Here is an 18,383-nt window from a genome sequence, read left to right as displayed (position 1 = left end):
TGGTGAGGCTATTTAGAAAGGTATTGCAGTGTAACTTTAGGTATCTGAATGTTGAGATTTTGGCTTATTAGCCTAGTTTATGCTGTTGAACTTGATCATGTGATAGACATTATCAGGAGGATGTTAAGAGAATTCACCATCTCTTTACCTGCAGACAGCTCCTCTTCCTGGAACTAACTCACATTTCCCACCATTGACACAAAGATGCGGTTCCAGCTCGCACAGGCTCCGGCAGGGCAATCCGTCTTGGCTGGCATAACCAGGTTTACAAAGGCAGTCAGCTTCCTTTGTCCACTCGTTCATTATGCATTCGGAAAACTTGTCACATGCCATGAATTTGCATGGGTCTGCCTGATCAGCTGTAAAGGATGGGTAAATTATTAATTGAAGCATTGCCACAAAGTGACTTGGCAGGCTTTGTGGCAGCTAAAGAAAACAATTCCCATTTACTGGCCTTGACACTTGGGCATGTTAATAGGAGGATGGAGTCTAGCATAGAAGGACACACATCCTTCTTCCTGTAGATGACACAACAAGCATGCAAATTTATATCAACTTCTGCATTTATTTACCCCTTCACTGTTAAGCTGTCATATTTATGTCACTGACAAGGATTTTCACATTTGGATATTTTTATTCTGTTTTTACTGTAAGTGCTAGTTTTATACTCATGGCTGCTGTGCTATAGCCTTGCTTATGTGTGAGAAATAGTTTCAGCTGTAATGATCCTCAACACATAATTTAGGACAAGATAGAGGGAGGGAATTACGTTATTGAATATTACAAAGTACTATGATCTGCAACCCAGAAATATTGTCACGGTTTAAAGAAAATATGTGCTTGCAGGCCTTGCTCTTTTTTTGTTTGTTTTATTTTTTAAATATTAGTAAGAGATGCCTCTTTAAGTGAAAATGAGCCTGCTGATGTTCACGGGAAGGCCTAAATCAGAGACAGCTGAAAGTCCTAACTCCAGCTGTAACACAAGTCTATTTTTCCTTTCTATTCTCTGCTGCTTACTAAAAATGCAAAAAAAAAAAAAAAAAAAAAAAGACCCAAAAGGAGTAATTTTAACCCAGTGCTCAGCCCAGCTTGTACTGATGGGATGATGAAGATGTGAAGATGAGGGCTACATCTGAGAAGCAGACCAGATGATACAAATTTGTACTTGCCAGCAAAGAGTTTTAGTAAGATATGTGAATCCAGAAAGGGAAAAAAAAGATGTAGAAAACTGGGCAAGGAGAATACAGAGAAGGAAGTGAGAGCAGATATACAGGTATGAGCTGGGCTATGTGACCCTTAATACTTACGTATTTTAAAAAGATTTGTACTGGATATTGCAGCTACTACTTGTAGGTACTAACTGGGCTGAGAATTTTCTTCTGCAGCCACTTCGTGCTCTATACTAGATGCTCAGTAATAATAATTTTAATGAAAAATGAGCATTGATTTTTTTGTAGCAGTACCGGAAATCTCAGACACACACTGGAATATGCTTCAGTGGTAGAAGTGAATCCATCAGAGCTGTTCACTTTTGACCTCTCTGTAATTCTATGGCTAGTTCCTGTTTTGCATTTTAGACTAGTGAGTTCTAGCATGCGCAATTTCCCCTTGCTATATACAATGCTCATGTCCATTTGATATATACTTTGCTCCTGGACTGTGAGTGTGTGTACATGTAAACTCTTAAGAACAAGCAGAGCTTGGCATGAGCACCTTGCTGGGTTAGAGGGTTATTTTTTTTGTCATGACATTTCATTTTCCTTAATACATACCTGTCATGCTGTATTACGCTTTCTGTTTTCACTTTGTTTAGATTACAGAAATAATACATGCAGGTATTTTTAAAAGTCTTTCTTTATGGTATTATTTATGACCAATGTAGTTATCCTTTTGCAGCTCCTGACTCTTTATCTATATTTTAGACTGCCAGTTCCCTTCAGCGTTTCAATTTGATAGAACGTTGTTACCACTAGATGGCTCTCACTTTCAAAATAAATAGGAATTTGCTTACATTACCTCAGTTTACTAAACAGGTTGGGGGGGGGTGTTGTTTATTTGTTTGTTTTCTGAAATAAAAACAGAGGGCTTTGAAATACCTGTATGGGAATATACTGGCTTTCTAAACACAAATTCTTCTATTTTGACATTTTACTACTGCTCATGAGCCTAGAAAGAACAGCTGTCTCATTATAATACTGTTTATTTTGAAATACCACATCAGTAAAGCAGCCAATATGGATGAAGATGAAAGATTTTTAAATTTTTATGTGTTTGCATTTTAGCAACTTTCTCATTTTAATTTTTATTTAATGAAAACTTACTACTAAAGCAGGGAACGTGTGGTAGCCCAAAGTTAACTTTTTATCATTAGTTAATAATTTCTTCATCAAAACATCAGTTTATCATGACATTATCTGAAGGTTTGAATACTGTGATTTCGTTAACTTTCTTTACCACAAACTAGCTATGCTTTTAGTGGCCACAAGGAGATATGTAAAATGAAAACTGGTTAGAAACTGCCTGCATGAATCGTAAATGGACTTTTGTTTTGGAATTGTCAGAGTTCTGTACATAAAAAGACAGCTTAACCAAAATGGCTAAAGGCATGTGCATACTCAGATATTGATATAATTTTTCTCCATGACAATGAAATTAAATTCAGTCCTGAAATAGTTACCAGAACCTGAAGATAGATTCAGGCTTCAATTTTTATAGAACAATATAGTTTTAGAAAACATTAAGCTTCTGACATAACAATAGTGTCCAGATGTGTGGTTACTGACTTTCTACTACAGACTTATTTGAAAGCTATTAAATCAAGAGGGATTCTGGAATTACAATCTATGGAGTGCTACATGTAGTCATGCTCTGAGTAGTTAGTATCTGTAGAATCCAATTATTTCTAGAAATTATCTCCTCCTGTCGTGAACTCTGTAGCCCTTTAAAAAAGATTTAACGATGCTCTAAACTATGGTTTGGTTACAGTTTTGCAATAATCATCAGAAATTATGTTTACATACTCAGGTGCAAGATTTGCATGCTATGCCTGTAAAATGCACACGAGCATTTCTTATACCTGTCTTCACCCAACCCTTCTTCTAGAGAGCCTCTATTTGGCTCTGAAAACCAGTTGGTGAACATGCACAGACCAACAGCTCCACCCAGCTTTTCATTATAATATGAAAATATGCCTGCAGATAATTTGCAACATCTTGTTTTTTCTTATTATTCCAGATCACTGGGAGGCTATTGTTAATATGGTTATTTCCGAAACAGCCACACTTCTGGAGCTGTAACAATCTGAAAAAGATTATTTGCTTGGTTCTGACTTTGCACATACATTAGTAACACAATCTTACCTGGCTCAATATCCAAGGAATAGCTGTCAATCTCCAAATTGAGGTGTTGGGCTGCAGCATCACAGAAGTCTTCCAAAACACAGTGTACTGCTTCTGTGATATTGTATGGCACTGTCCTGGCAAATTTCATTTTGCTGTTCACAATCACACTTCCATTCCTGAAGTTAAGTATTTCCAAGTGCTTGAAACCTGTAAGGTTGGACTGAAGGTATGGAAGGAGCTGCAAAACAGAAATTTGCCTTTATTTTAACTTCCTGTCAGTCTCTTCCTGCTGTTAATTTTTCTTATAGTCACTTTTCATTATGAAGTACAAACATCACACACTCATTTCACTGAATTAAATACAATTGTTAAACTCCATGAACAAATTAACTTTTCCATTTAGCACTATCTTCTTCTGGACTTCTGCATCTTTCTCAATAATAGATTGAGATAGATGGGCAGCAATTTCCCCTGTAATGAAATGCATAGCAGCTGGGGAGTTTATTCATCTGGAAGAGAAAAAAATTACCTCACTCAAAAGCCAACTTTAATTATTTTCAAACATTGAATCCAGGCAGGTTGGGGCATAGCATAATAGGCATGTTACTGAGCTGACCTGCTGCCCTGTTGTACCCATAGAGAAAATCCATATCTAATCACAGTCCCCCTGCTAAGCTATGATATATTTTTAAAGGCCTATTTTAAAATCCAGCAAGCAGACACAAGCCTTAGATGTAATCAGCACTGCTATACTGTTGAAGTGAATGTAAGAAAAAGCCAAATAAATTACATGCCAGGCATATGTCTGAAGTCTCTTGAACAAGTAAAAACTTTCATCACTGTTTTCATAAATTCTGTCTCCATACTGTGTGAGGTTTATGGATCCTTTAAAAATGCAGCTTATCAGACTGACTGTAGTAGGGTCTGAAATTGTAAAAATACTGTGCAATTTGATGTATTCCTCTCAACTGTACCCAACTGCACATATATTGTTCAAGTTGATTTTCACCCACCAATTGCATGAACTGTTGTTCTAGTGCTTTGTATTCTGTCGAACTCCTATTGAAGAGGTCATCAGAAAAGTGCATGTTGGTTACCCTCAGGCTGAAGAAAACCACTAGCTCTTTGCCTTTGCCTGCAGTTGTCATGGAGCTGGTAGTTACATACTTCAGCGTAGGAGCTGGGGTGGTTTCTGCAGGCTTAGTTGTCAGCACTGGGATATAACCGCTGCCGTGCTCCCCTTCATCCAGAGCTGCTGTGCTCAGCCCACCGATGTGATCCAACTCGGCAGCGATATCCTGCACTCCCATCCCAGTGCCATCGGGAGGAGCGCTCTCAGGGGTAGGCGCTGAGGAATCTGGTAATTCGAGGGACTGTTCGATGATCTCAGAGGCGCTGTAGGATGGGCTGGTTGCTGCAGGCAGTGGTGCTATTTGGTCTGATGAAAGCACATCTGTAATAACACCTTCAGGCTGCATGGTAGAGAGATCACTTGAACCGATAAAGAAAGGCAACGTTTCATAAGTGCTGGCTGTAACAAAAACATCATCGCCTGATGATTCTGGTTCTTCCATGATCTTAACTGCTGCAGAAAAACAGGGTAAAAACAAACAGCCATGTTGAAAAGCAAGCATAAAAAACATTGAGCATGGAAAAAACCCCTGTATATAGTATTTCCACAGAAAAATTTTTAAAAACAAGCTTTAATACTATCTAAACATGAAAATGTTCCATCACCCAGGAAGCAGTTACTGGAATAAAAGACCTCATGCACATGTTTCAGTGATGAGATTTCTGGGGTTCTGTGTTTATTGGTAAGTATTTCCTGAGCCTCTAAAGCACATTCTTGTTCTGAAGGCACATAATCACACTGTCAGTTTATATTGTCTGAAAGAGTAGATTGCAGCTTTGCACTGTCTGCTCAGATCACTTGTATGCTGGAGTCATTCTATTCCCCTCTGCTAGAAGTTAAAGCTATTATTTGCCAGTAATCATAAATTGTGGTTAAAAAAAATAGTACATCCCCTTCAGATGCAAGGTGCATTGCTTTACCCAACAGCACCACTGAAAACAATTAAAAACTTAAGAAATCATCTGCTGCACCTGAAGCAGAAATTTTAGGAGGTCCCCTTTGGGGCTTGGCATGGATCTAGGATATGTGATAGCTGTAGCTGAAATCCAAATCTAAAGTGTCATAAATGTGATTCTGAATTTGGGTTGCCTGGACACATAACTTCACTGAAAATGATGGCCTCCAAGCAACATATATCTACCCAAGGTGATGACTTTGTCCTTTTCCAGGGACATGCCACTCTCCACATGGAAGTTTTAGCAGCCCCTTGCAGGCAAAACCACTTATCAGCTGTTAGGAAAGAAGTTTTTCTCCATTTGATGAACTCTTCCATTCCCTGCATGCTAATTTCCTGCCAGTTGCCAATAAAAATATGAAAGGAGAGAAAACTTTTGCATTGGGAATATCCTTGACTGAAGAAGGTGGCAACTGTCATGGCCATGGCAAAGGAATTGCCCATGGATGTTCTTTGTACCCCTGTTTCCTTACTTCTAAATTAATTCCCTGATATTTCATTAAGGACTTGAGATGCTTTTCTCTTGTGATATCCTCATGCTTCTTGTGTGATCACAGATACAGACAGATTAGAAAAGCAAAGCCTAGTGATGTTCTCTGTTTACAAAGCTCTTGCTATTACTTGTTACGCCGATAAGGAGTGAGAGTCACTTATCAGTTAAGAGACCTCAGAACAGCTTTCCTAGCATTAGTGCATGAGGCATTAATGCAGGATGATCTACTGATGGGATGAGCCTGCAGCTCCACAGACCAACCTTCTCTGAGCATGAAGGCATACACTTGAGGACATGATCGTGATGGCATTTGTTAGGGAAATTATATTTTAGAAAGATAACTGTGGGAGAAAGAAGTACTGAAATTGCTTTAAAATTGCAGCATGTTTGAAGCAGGATAACCATATATATGTTGCATATTTGGCACACAGCTGTTTGTATATATATATACATATGGTCTATACATAAACTAGGTCTTCTGGCATCCTCTTATTACAAGCAAAGTAACTTAAAAGGCCTTGAGGGCATACCAAGATGATCTCTGCGCGTGTATCACCTGTTTTCATAAGCTGCCAATTCTTATCAGTCACTGTGTCTCCAGCTGAGAGAGACAGATGGTGACTGGCCACAGAGGTCGTGTTAGCCCCTTGTGATGGGAAAATAAACGGGCTCACCTAAAAGGCTGCTGAGCACTTACTGTAGCACAGCACCAGTCCCAAACCAAGGGACAACTGACTTGTTCTGTTGGATGTACTTTGTCTAACTGGTGTCACGTTACTGCTGCGACTTGCCTACGCAAGCAATATGTTGAAATCAGCAGTAAAATGACTTGCAACTGGTTTTACTAAGCTTTTCATCTGTCTACATGAGATTTTGATAAAATTCAATCCTAAGAAGTTAAAAACTACGGGCGAAACAAAGAAGACCTAGACATTTCATAGAATCATAGGTTGGTTTGAGTTGGAAGGGATCATAAAGATGACCTAGTTTTGATGGGACAACTTCCACTACACCAACTTGCTCAGAACACCATCCAAGAGATGGAGCATCTAAAACTTCTCTGGGCAACATGCTCTTGTGCCTCACCACCCTCACAGTAAAGGATTTCTTCTAATATTTAATCTAAATCTAAACCCCTTCAGTTTAAGACATTCTCCCTTGTCTTATCACTACATGCCCTTGTAAAAGATCCCTCTCCAACTTTCTTGTAGGCCCTCTTTATGTATGGGAAGGCTGTTGTATGATCTCCCTGGAGCCTTCTCTTCTCTAGGCTGAATAACCCTAACTCTCTCAGCCTGTCTTCATAAGAGAGGTGCTCCTGCCCTCTGAGCATCCTCACGGCCCTCCTCTGGACCCGTTCCAGCAGGTCCACATCCTTCTTATATTGGGGCTGAATGCAGAACTCCAGGGAGGGTGTCACAAGGGCAGAATTCAGGGGAGAATCACCTCCCTTGACCTGCTGGTCACTTAAAAAAAAAAAACCAAAAAAAAACCCTTTGCATTTCAAATGTTGCTTTTAAATATAACATCATATATATTGGTTTTCAGACTATATATAAGGAAGACTTTTTTTTATGATGAAGGTGGTGAAACACTGGAACACATTGCCCAGAGAAGTGGTGGATGCTGCATTCCTGGAAACACTGAAGGTCAGGTTGGACAGGGCTCTGAGCAACCTGATCCAGTTGAAGATGTCCCTGCTTATTGTAAAGGGTTGGACTAGATCTATATATAGATATATACATATATATATATAATTCTGCAATTGAACATAAAATACACTTACATTGTTCATCAAAAAGCAAATATTTGTAAAACCTCACCAGTTTGCCTTGTAGATGAGATTTTTACAGCAGAAGACAATTATTTAATGACACCTCTGGAAGTATAAACTATAGATTTAGACAATCTCAGCATATTTAATTTCAACATAAAATTTGGTCTACAACACTATCATTTAGGTGTAGGGAACACATAGAGGGCACAAAATAAGTTGCTCAATTCAAGTATACCCCCAGAGTAACCATATTGAAGGTTAAACAATGTCATGGAATTAAAAACTGATGTCAGGCAATAAAAACCACAACTCTAACTCTCAGCCACCACTTATCCTCCCACAAAGATGTTCACTGAACTCTCTAGATAATTTTTTGTATTACATGGACAAGGCACGACAGTATTGTACTGAGTGTTTTATATCTAAAATTAAACTGCTGTTGGCAAAGATATGTAAACACTAAATTAAGAGGCCATTTCCTGAGCCCATGCTATATTAAATCTTTGTAAAAGGAGCGCAGCATGCAGACATTTATTCCCTGCTGAGGGAATAAAATACATAGTTTTGAGTTATCAGAAAAAAACCAATGGCCATTTCAACAACTTTATTTTAGGTATCTAATTAGTTGGTCCTCATTTTTTTTAAAATGAGGAAAACACTTCTAATTGACCATGAATAAGGAGTTATTGTTTGGGAAAGGTCATATTGTCATGAGACGTTTTTCTAGAGGGTTTGCATTAATAAGCGGGCCCAGAAGCCTGTGCATTAAGAGGTCCTGGCATTTCTTTTCATTCATGAGCTTAATAAGCACTGACATTTCCTATTGGCAGTAGACAAATTTTCCAAGTCCACTGACGGGTATTGTGTATATGCTCTCTATATGAAAATTACAGTATTACAATGTATATGTATCTATTTGTATACTTGCTGGCTGACGAAAATAACTAATGAAGGAAAGAGTGTGCAGTTAAGAGATTGGTCCATAATGTGGAGTAAGGATCACCTTATGTGCAGCTCTGCTGATATCAATACCAGATGGATAAACAGCAAATAGCTGCATTCAAATTTACATATTTTGTTGATGCCTGAAATGCCACCAGATCCCTGGGTACAGGACTATTGTATACAAAGTGCTGAATTTATGTTTAAGGCTTTTAGTTTTTAACTAGGGCACAAGTAAGATGAGGATTAGGAGAATTAGGAGAAGAGGATCATTAACCTAATGGGTCACAACAAGTGTCTTGCAGTACATAATTACCGATTATGTTTCTTTTTAATTGTAAATGCAAGCCAGAAGATCCAGAATGATCTACGGCTGTCATTCTGACTGTCTATAGGAATTCTTCAGAAGCCAGGTTCAGTGTCCAGTGAAACCAACAGAACTTCTTCTCCACTGACTCCAGTGAACCTCAGTTCACTGGGAGCGAACCCCATCTCTTCTCCACCTTCAGTCCTAAAAAAATCTTGACTCTCTTAACCCTTTTTCCTTAGTGCCCTCACTGAAACTTTTTGAGTAGTCTAACTTTTTACAGAACAGTCTAAGAGCTGCATCTCTAGCTCCACTACTATGTAGTACTCTGTGTAACTTCCAGGAGAAACCTTCAGTTTATTCTGAAAATGTTCATACCTCTCACCTCTGCTTCATTATCAATATTCTTGGCACCAAAGATGCAAATAAATGCCATTTTCACATGATGTCACAAGAGGACTATTTTCTGTCCTAATAAAATACTACTTAGTAATGATAATCTTCCCTCATTATTCTCAGAGCCATTCAGTCCTACCTGACACTCTGAAAACCTTGAGAGTAACATAAAATTTGCAAAATCAAAACCCGAAAAGCTAAAACACTTCAGAATTCAGGGCATTGACCAACTATAGCTTAATAATCTTGTCTATGTTCATTATGAATTAATCTTTCAAGGGTGCTACTTTATCTGTGCTCCACACACCGACATCAAGGCCAACTTTCTATTTGGTACCAACTGGACAACCCTGTTTTACTGACTTTCCTGCTTAGCTGAGTAATTTGTCCACAGCAACAGACTCTGTGTTTGATTTGGGATGTTTCTTAACAAAGAGAGTTATACATGGCTCTCATCTCTCTTTGAGATCTTTACTATGATTTCTTTTTTTGGGGATCAGTAGTATTGCTTACTTCTGCAATCACTGAAGAAATAAAAAGCAAAGAACTCTTCACTTGTTCCTCGAAGATGCATAAAGATTTAGAGCAAACCATTAAGAGTAAAGCCAAGCCCTGACTACTTTTACTGCTCTGCAACTTTTCCCTCATTGCAGTGAATTCTCTCTGAGAGCAGCAGAATGATGCAGTTCACAACAGTCTGACTGTCCATAAACTTTTCACTGATTCAAGTTAACTGGTCTTACTCAACCCACACAATGTTTTCAGTACAGAGAAGGAATTCCCTTTACGGAATATCTGAGTGTTAATATTTTGATTGATCCATCTCTCCTTGGGAAATGGAAGCTGCCTTAACCACATCTGCCTTTAGCAATTTCACATGTTTGGTCACTGTACCTGTAAGAGCCCTCTGAAATATCGATTTCTTGTGGTATTACAACTTCCTTTTTTCTTTGATTACCATTTTCTGATGCATTGGCCATTGCATGGATGAAAAATAGTAATTCAGCTTGCCATTTGCTGTTTTACTAAGAACTTTAGTTCAATTACAGTTTTCTGAATAAGACTATTTCTTTAAAGATTTGAAGTCATGCAATAAATACATTTAATGTAATTTTTAAAATTTTTCAACTTCAAGCTAATCATTTGGGTACAAGTGGAAATACAATAGATATACAATTAATTCACAGAATATTCTGAGTTGGAAGGGACCCCCAAGGATCATCACGTCCAACTCATAAGTAAATGGGATCAAACCCACAACCTTGGCATTATTAGCACTGTGCTCTAATCAACTGAGCTAATTGGGCAACCTTACTTTACAGACCCGTGTCAAATTCATATGCTGAGAGACGTGACTGTTAAACCTTAACAACTGTTTTTGGCATTCTCATGTTCAGCAGTTTGAGAGGACGAGGCATTTTAGAAACATAAAAGTACTTTAAACAATACAGGAATAGCTGGTGTTTTTGAAGCATCCCCAAAGCTCTGAGTAACAGTGTTTGAGTCCATTTTTGCACTGAAACTATGCAATGGAAGTGTCTGTGGAAAAGAGACTGGAGAGTGGTCAATCTGTTAAACTCAGGTCTGAACCATTATCCCACTGCAATCTCTCTACTGACTCAAGAGGTGCTGCACCTCATTATGGTGACTGTTCTACCTCTCTAAGTTAAGACTCCAAAAAGATGCAGAAACATCCATTTACTTCAGCACTCTTCTGTCTACAGCAGAAGAAAAGTCAGCATTTCCACATTAAATGCTTTATACAGTTAACACTATTCATACTTGCAATAAGGATTATAAAATTGGATGTTGAAACACCATTCCAGTGTTTTATAATACTACACGGACAGGAGAAGTATAATCAGGTCAGGTATAATCAGATACTTTGTATGGACAGTAGGTCAGTGGTAGGTTATTTCCATAACACGACAAGTCACTTTTACCATTTACAGAACCTTTACCTCATCTGCTTCTGAGATTGCCAGATAAAATGACATACTAGTGCTCAAGCACTCTAAAAGTAATTTTTCTGAGTAAAATCCTTGCTAAAAATTATTTGACTGAGATTAAAATGCTCTTGCGAAGTAAGGGGATTAATAAGTACATTTACAACGGAAACTTTAAAAATGCTGTTATTTATAATAATATTTATTATAAGCTATTTTGTATTGAAGTTCTGCACTATTTACTACCATAGTAAAATCATTTAAACATATCTTAAACAAGCAAGGTACCATGCTAATTTTGGAAGTCGGGACTTGATTGGTATTTGCATCATTGAATTTGCATCCTTCCACAAAGGAATAGAATCAAAGTTGAATAAAAAACATCTCACTTAAAACCATAGCTCTTGTTCCCATTGTTTAATGTTCTCAATTAAATTTGAAAAATTTCTTTCATGAGTTTAAAATAATGAAATCTATGTGAAAACAGCCTAAGTCTTTACAAACACCTGGAAACACAAAGAAGTATCCATCTAAATTTGCAAACACTCCTGCATGCCACTGTAATGATTTTGAAGCACCTCATATGGAAAACCTGGAATACTATTTTTGATTTATTTTACTTTAGAATGTTTGGAAACAAAGTCTGACAAGTTATAATACTTATCTTTCAGAATTGAAATTACTCTCCAAATTTCTGCCCATTTTCTCTATTTTTCTTAATGGTGTAATAAGAAAAAAACAGAGGAAATGTTTGTAGATGATCACACCATCAGACAGTTTTGTGGGATTGAAGTTTATTAGTTTGCAAAATGGTAAAAACAAAACAGAAATCACATTATATAAATTCAAGTAATGTGTTGACCAATGACCTAAAACAGAAAAGAAAAACATGAAATTAGAAAGTTAAATCTGATGACTCTCTTAAAATCTCATCATCAGAGGAGCACTGTAGGACTTGCCAAGAAAAATGAAAACACTGAATACACTTTTTTTCCCCTGTACTATATAGTCACTTGTATGTGAAAACAATTCATGGAATGAAAGTCACAGAATGAGGAGTATTTTGTTCTAAATTTTGCCTTGGATGTAGATGGTCTGATTTTTCTCATAGTTTTGAAATGGAACAAATGACTCTCTGAGAGAGAGACAGAAGGAGATATTTAACTGGGAAGATCCTGCTAGTTTTACTCTATGTTGCATTGCAGGAATACATTTCAATTTTAGTGATATGGATAATGACTTTGGGCCAGATGCCATAGCACTGATTTAACTTCTTAAATCCACCCGTCATACTTGGATTCTGAATCTGAGCAGCTCATACCAGCCAGAGACCTGCTGTCAGGGAGGAGGCAGTTTGAATGCTAAAACCAGCAATAACTACACAGTGCCGTGAAATGGATCCATACAACCATTAGCTATATGTTTGCTTTAAAATTCCTTTAGAAATCTTCCTTGGTATGAAGATGTCATACAGAACGAAAGGGAAACTTCTGCCTCCTTCTAATTTACTCCCGGATATCTTTCCTTGAGATTGTGTTTAGTCCTTTTGTCTACAGAACTTTGTACAAAGTTACATTGAGAAAGAAATGTTGAGACCTTTTGGGGAAAAAATGCATGTTATCTTCAACCAGAAGTCAGAACTTACTTTTTTTTTTTTTCAATTGCAACATGCAAGTGTATGACACTCCTGGCAGAAGTTTAGATACTAGATTTTCATAAACATGAACCCATTAAATTCATTATAAACATTATTGCAAATATACCTCCATTTAAGATTTTTATGTATTTTTGTTTGTTAGTTTTAAATACTATGGGATCTTTCAAACTGACTAACAAGCAGCTTAAATAAATTGATATTAGCATCAGTGACATCTATGTGAGGCATCTCAGGATGCCTCAGGCTGAGAAAATCAAAGTTGGAAGGCCAAGCCCTCTCTGAGGCACAAGATACAAAACTGCATCCAGACATGGAGCAGATGATGGAGCTGAGATGATTCAGAGCACCCAAATTAAAACTTGCCTATAATAGTCCAGTGCAGGTGGCATGGGATTTTTCTAACAAGGAATGGACTATTAAAAATTCCAAGCTGAGGTCAAATGGACTTTCTTATGCTGGAAGGATACTGAATCCTCCAAAGAGAAGACCGTAATGATTTTAGAAAATCAAAGTTTTAATATCATTTAATCATAACACATTACTTCTCAAAGCCAGCATTTCTAGCAAGACCAAGGATTTTAATGAGTGAGGGAAATGCATTATTTAGGGCATGTTAGTCTCAGCAGTGCCACTTCACCTAATATTTGTTCCAACTGCACTTCATGACACATAAACTTCACTAGTTTAATTCATTTGAAACCTGGCAAAGTTTAATCTTACACTCCCAGCCCAAAAGTCTGTATTATTTGTTGCAAAATATTTTTCTAATTTTATCACTGCATAGGTCAGAGGCTTTAAAATAATTTTACTCAGGACATGGATATATTAAAGCTATTTGTGATACTGGCTCTTCAAATTCTGAAATTATTTCTGCCTTTTTATATTCTCTTTTTATTAGGAGATTAGAATTATTGCAATTGTGTCTAAAGACTGTAAACTGCTTCAAATAAGTTTTTAGCCCTTTATTTCTAAAGAAAACTAATTTTCTGGAACAAAGTGGAATTAGACCACATGCGGCAACACCTGTATGTCCCCCCTGGAGAGAGAGCTCCTTCACACACAGATGAAGAAAAATTATGGGTGGGTTGTTAGCTTGTCAAGTTTTCAGTGTTAGCATATGGCAAGTACTCCTTCCTTCCTCTCCTCTGAGTCTCTGTAGCCTTTGTGGCTGCTCCTGTCTTCCTAGGCTGCAGGCAACAGAACCCCCTAATTTTTCATCTTTAGATCTTGTCTCTGCACACAAACAGAAAGGTTTGGTTCTAACACAAGATGGGATCCAAGACTGAAATGCATGAAAACCTGTATTACATATGTTGCATCTCACTCATAGGGGAGGGCTTCTTGTAAACAATGAAAAGATTAAATTTTGACAAGTGGAGTATTACGGTGAATTTGGAGGGATGATTAGTTTGCAGTGAAATAGCATTGAATTGGAAGGGGGTGATCATCAGGAGGGATGCTAATTACAGGAGAAATGATGCATTTAGGAAATAGAGGTACTGAAGGATGGTTAGCTGTGAAAGTCTAAAAGGGCACAGGTAGCTGAGAATTAGTGGCAAGTACAATGGAGTTGACCAGCAATGTACAGTAATGACTGTGGGAGAAAGACACTCCAAGTGTGTGTGTAGACTATGAGCATCTGGTCCAGGGGTAAACACACAGAAACAATGCACATTTGTCTGGGGAAGAGACTTAATAGTACGTGTGAACAAGAGGCAGAGCACTGAGATATATCTTCCTGCTGTCTATGCGGGTGCAGAAAGAGGTGTTACATTTTTTCATTATACATTTAGCTCAGAAGATTGGCATCTGGATAAGCAAATTTTCTTTGCAAAAATAGAAATTGTTTTCTGTGCTTCACACAGTCCTTTCAATGAGTCATTGGAATTACCAACTGCATATAAACAAAATTATCACTTGTTTTGGTTAAGGTGCATTTATATTGTGTATTTGGGGGGTCATGAACAAGAAATAATATTTGAAGCAAGCAAAGCTTCACCTTAAAGTAAAACTAAACCAAAGCAGTTAGGTAGCTTAATAATTTAAACAAGTCATGTGTTAAATTGGGAAAATAGATAGTGCTCTCTTTCTCTCATACCTTTTTGCTTGAACTAGTAATTTCATTTTAGCATTTTTAAGTATGTTTTGAAGATGTGATGTAGATTTTGTTCTATTCAGATTGCTCCTGCTGTTCCAGGCACAGAGGCAGCTAGGCAGCAGCCTATCATTAAATTCTGACCAGATGCTAATAACTTAGTCTAATATGTTTAGGATTCTTCAGGATAGTTGTAGTTCTCTGAGTATGCAATTCTAACTTCTCAAAACAGTGAACATACTATGAAATTTTCCTTAAATGTGGCATATCCTAATACGGGCCTGCTGAAACTCTTACATATTCAGCCTCATCTTCAGTTCATAGACAACTTTCAGACTAATCAATATCATATACAGGGCTTGAGAGAATAACACAGCTAGACCTACCTGTTCACTTCTCCAAACATCAAACAGCTGGCACCTTCATGAAAATCATTCTTTACACATCTGAAGCAGCAAGCAGAAAGGGCACAGAGAGAAGCTGATGGGGGATAATGTCAAGAAAATCCTGTCAGTTTATGGTCAAAGAAAACATACGAAAACCAGAAAAACATGCAAGGAAACAAAGGGTTCTTACCCTCTATAACCATCGATGTGAAAGAAATGATGAGCGTTCCTGACACAAAGAATGAGTGAATTCCAATCCTGGGAACTTCTGGAGAGGTTCTTGCAAGAAGCAATGGGGTTTTCTTTTCTGTGACAATGCTGGTTATGCCAAATAGAAAGTTATGCTAAGCAAAGACAGTGCTTAAGCAGCTGAGGATGAACCAGAAGCAGAAAGAGAACATGGAGAAAACTGAATTTTTCTAAAGATTACTTGGAAATAATAGTGAGTGAAGAGTGCACCACTGAATTAACTGTTGGGTAGGAAGAAATATTAAAGGGTACCACTCACAACAAGTTTGTGTGAACATGAGAGTAACTAAGGCAATTAATTAGGCTTTTTATCAGTTACACATACAGAAACGTGACCACCATCTACTCCTCATCAATGCTTTTTTCTCACAGAAAAAAACCCTGTGGTATACCCTGCAGAGTCTTCATCTCAGAGTTTTTCTTGAGAGCTTGAGGATGACCCAGGCTGAAGAGACTGAGATGCAGTACAACTGAATAGCTGAACGATTTTACTGCTAGCTTTTTTTTGTCCTACACTTCTGGAATAACTTCTCCCGAAATAATGCCTCCTCCATGATGGTCATGATTTTGGGATAACCATTTACCTGGACTGTACAATTCATTAGCAGCTACAATTAAAACAAATACAAATTAAATTTCTTCTTACCATTTAGGAAGCCAAAATATATCATTATTGTTCTTGCAGACATTATGAACTCTTTTATCTGTTTATATATTTGTTTACATTTTTTTTACTGCTGAAATTTGCTTAGGTTTTGAAATAACAGCCCCCCTAATACATTACACAAAGGGCTTCCTTTCTGAATTGTCATACTGGTTTAGACAGAGTTACAGGAAGACTGCAAAGAAAGGAAGAAGTTAACCATACAGAAGATATATTAATGAGCTTTAACTCCAGAGGGGAAAAAATATGAAGAAGAAAGAGGAATGCTAGATAAGAGTGAACACGTACCAATTCTGACAGTAGGAAAAAAAGGGTTTTTTCACTCTGATTATAAATGAAAAATAGAAATAGCTGAGATTTTAGAGGTGCTAGAGCAAAGAAAAACCCTTTGAAAAGTCAAATGTTTAAACCACAACATCTGATGCAGGTGTTTCAGAACTTTTCAATAAGAGGTCTGGAAATTTGTGTTATGGTTTTCTTTCAATTCTATTGTGAAATCTCAGAACAGTAGGCTTACTCTAAAGACAGTTTGGCATCTTCCTTATAGTTCTGGCCTACTCCAAGGGGTGGAGTGACTGCCACGACCATTTGGCCAGCATGTCTGTCTAATCCTCACTGACCTGCTCTCTACTGCCCATGGACAACATCACTGTGCAGAGTGAGCACAGCACTGTCTGAAGGAAGCCTCACACATGCTCCTGGCTCATTCCTCCCACTGGCAGCCCAAGCCTGACAAATGCCATCCTGCATGACTTAAAAGGACACCTCTCATTAGTTTGACTCTTCATCCCTCACCTGTTTTTACTCTCCTTTCTCTAGCTGTTGTATGCAGAACTTTGTGTATATTTGTGTGTGGGAGGCCAAGTTTGATTATCTTTTTGGGAGGTGTGAAAGAATTTTTTTCATTGCTTTGATTTGCTACCTCGGGTAGGCACAGTTAAAGTAGTTGTGTAGGTTGTAGACATTCAATATTCAGAATTCTGTAGTAATGTTCAGCCTGTAGCTGCACACATGTGATAACCAATGCAATAAAGTCCATCCATGAAAAAGAGCTGATACCTAAAAGAATCTCAGACTATGTTATTTTTGATAGCCAGCTCTTCTTTTCAAGGCAAAGAAGAGTGAATTTAAAGTTTTCAACATGCGACTAAGAAAAATTTGCTCCATCTACTGGACAGTAGAGTGGGGAAATAGCTGGAAATTAATGCAGTAGAATTTCAGGCAACTGTTTAGACCCTAAACCTCTGTTCAACCTCATAAAGCACTGTCAGAGTAGTTTTGCTATTTCACACTATTACTCAATAGTTAAAAGATTATTTTTTTTTAAATATTACTAAGAAATGCAGCTATGAAATGCAGCCAGGAACAAAGAGTGAAAAATTCTGTGCCTGGCAAATTCTGCTTGCCATATGAAAATTAATAGCACCAATATTGCTGACTTTAATAAAACCTGAATTTCCAGATCGCATTCTATCATTTCTTATAAAATATGCAATATATAGGGACACAAAAAAATACAGGAGATGCTGAACACAGGACTGCTAGAATTGAGAAGAGCTTAAAAAAAGTTCTAAAGTGTATACATTTCAAACCTCAATAGTTTTCAACAGGTCTCCTGACTGTTAAGCATGCAGCATGTTTTGTGTACTATAAGCTTTAAAAAAAAATATAATAACTACAGTTTTGAGACATTGCTAATACAGCATCCATTCTTTTTAGACAAGGACAGTTATTTTCCCTCTGCTACTCAGCTGCAGAAATAATGGTGGAATTCATATACTCAAGTGCTCGTTTTAGACATAAGTTGTGTAAGATAGTATGCCTTATTGTGGGAGGATCTTTTTTCTTACAACTCTATAGACAGTTTGTTCTCTTGCAGATTGACATGTTCTAACCCATATATACAACAATTTCTTAGTGTTTAAAGGGTCATCACAGGTGAGTCATATACCCTCTGCTGCTTCTCTTCAGTCATCTGGAGCTGATAAGCGACAGGGTTTTTCAGCTATTTAGCAAATTGGGAAACAGATATGTGGCTTTATG

At 37.5% G+C, this 18,383-nt stretch overlaps 1 protein-coding gene across 1 annotated transcript in view; it reads right to left on the bottom strand.

Annotated features, from left to right (window-relative positions):
• IMPG1 (interphotoreceptor matrix proteoglycan 1) overlaps window positions 1-18,383 on the bottom strand; it is a 53,120-nt gene that overhangs the window by 2,572 nt on the left and 32,165 nt on the right. Inside the window, exons 13-15 of the mRNA XM_027713575.2 lie at window positions 4,355-4,926; window positions 3,360-3,579; window positions 149-359 (exon numbers count right to left, since the gene is read on the bottom strand). Of these exons, the coding sequence (XP_027569376.2) occupies window positions 149-359; window positions 3,360-3,579; window positions 4,355-4,926 (1,003 nt within the window). The remainder of the gene's footprint in view (window positions 1-148; window positions 360-3,359; window positions 3,580-4,354; window positions 4,927-18,383) is intronic.

Source organism: Pipra filicauda, unplaced genomic scaffold, assembly GCF_003945595.2.
Source record: "Pipra filicauda isolate LSUMZ 115617 unplaced genomic scaffold, ASM394559v2 scaffold157_size4220110_pilon, whole genome shotgun sequence".
In the NCBI taxonomy this organism is placed as follows: domain Eukaryota; kingdom Metazoa; phylum Chordata; class Aves; order Passeriformes; family Pipridae; genus Pipra; species Pipra filicauda.
This window is presented reverse-complemented; position numbering and strand designations above follow the sequence as displayed.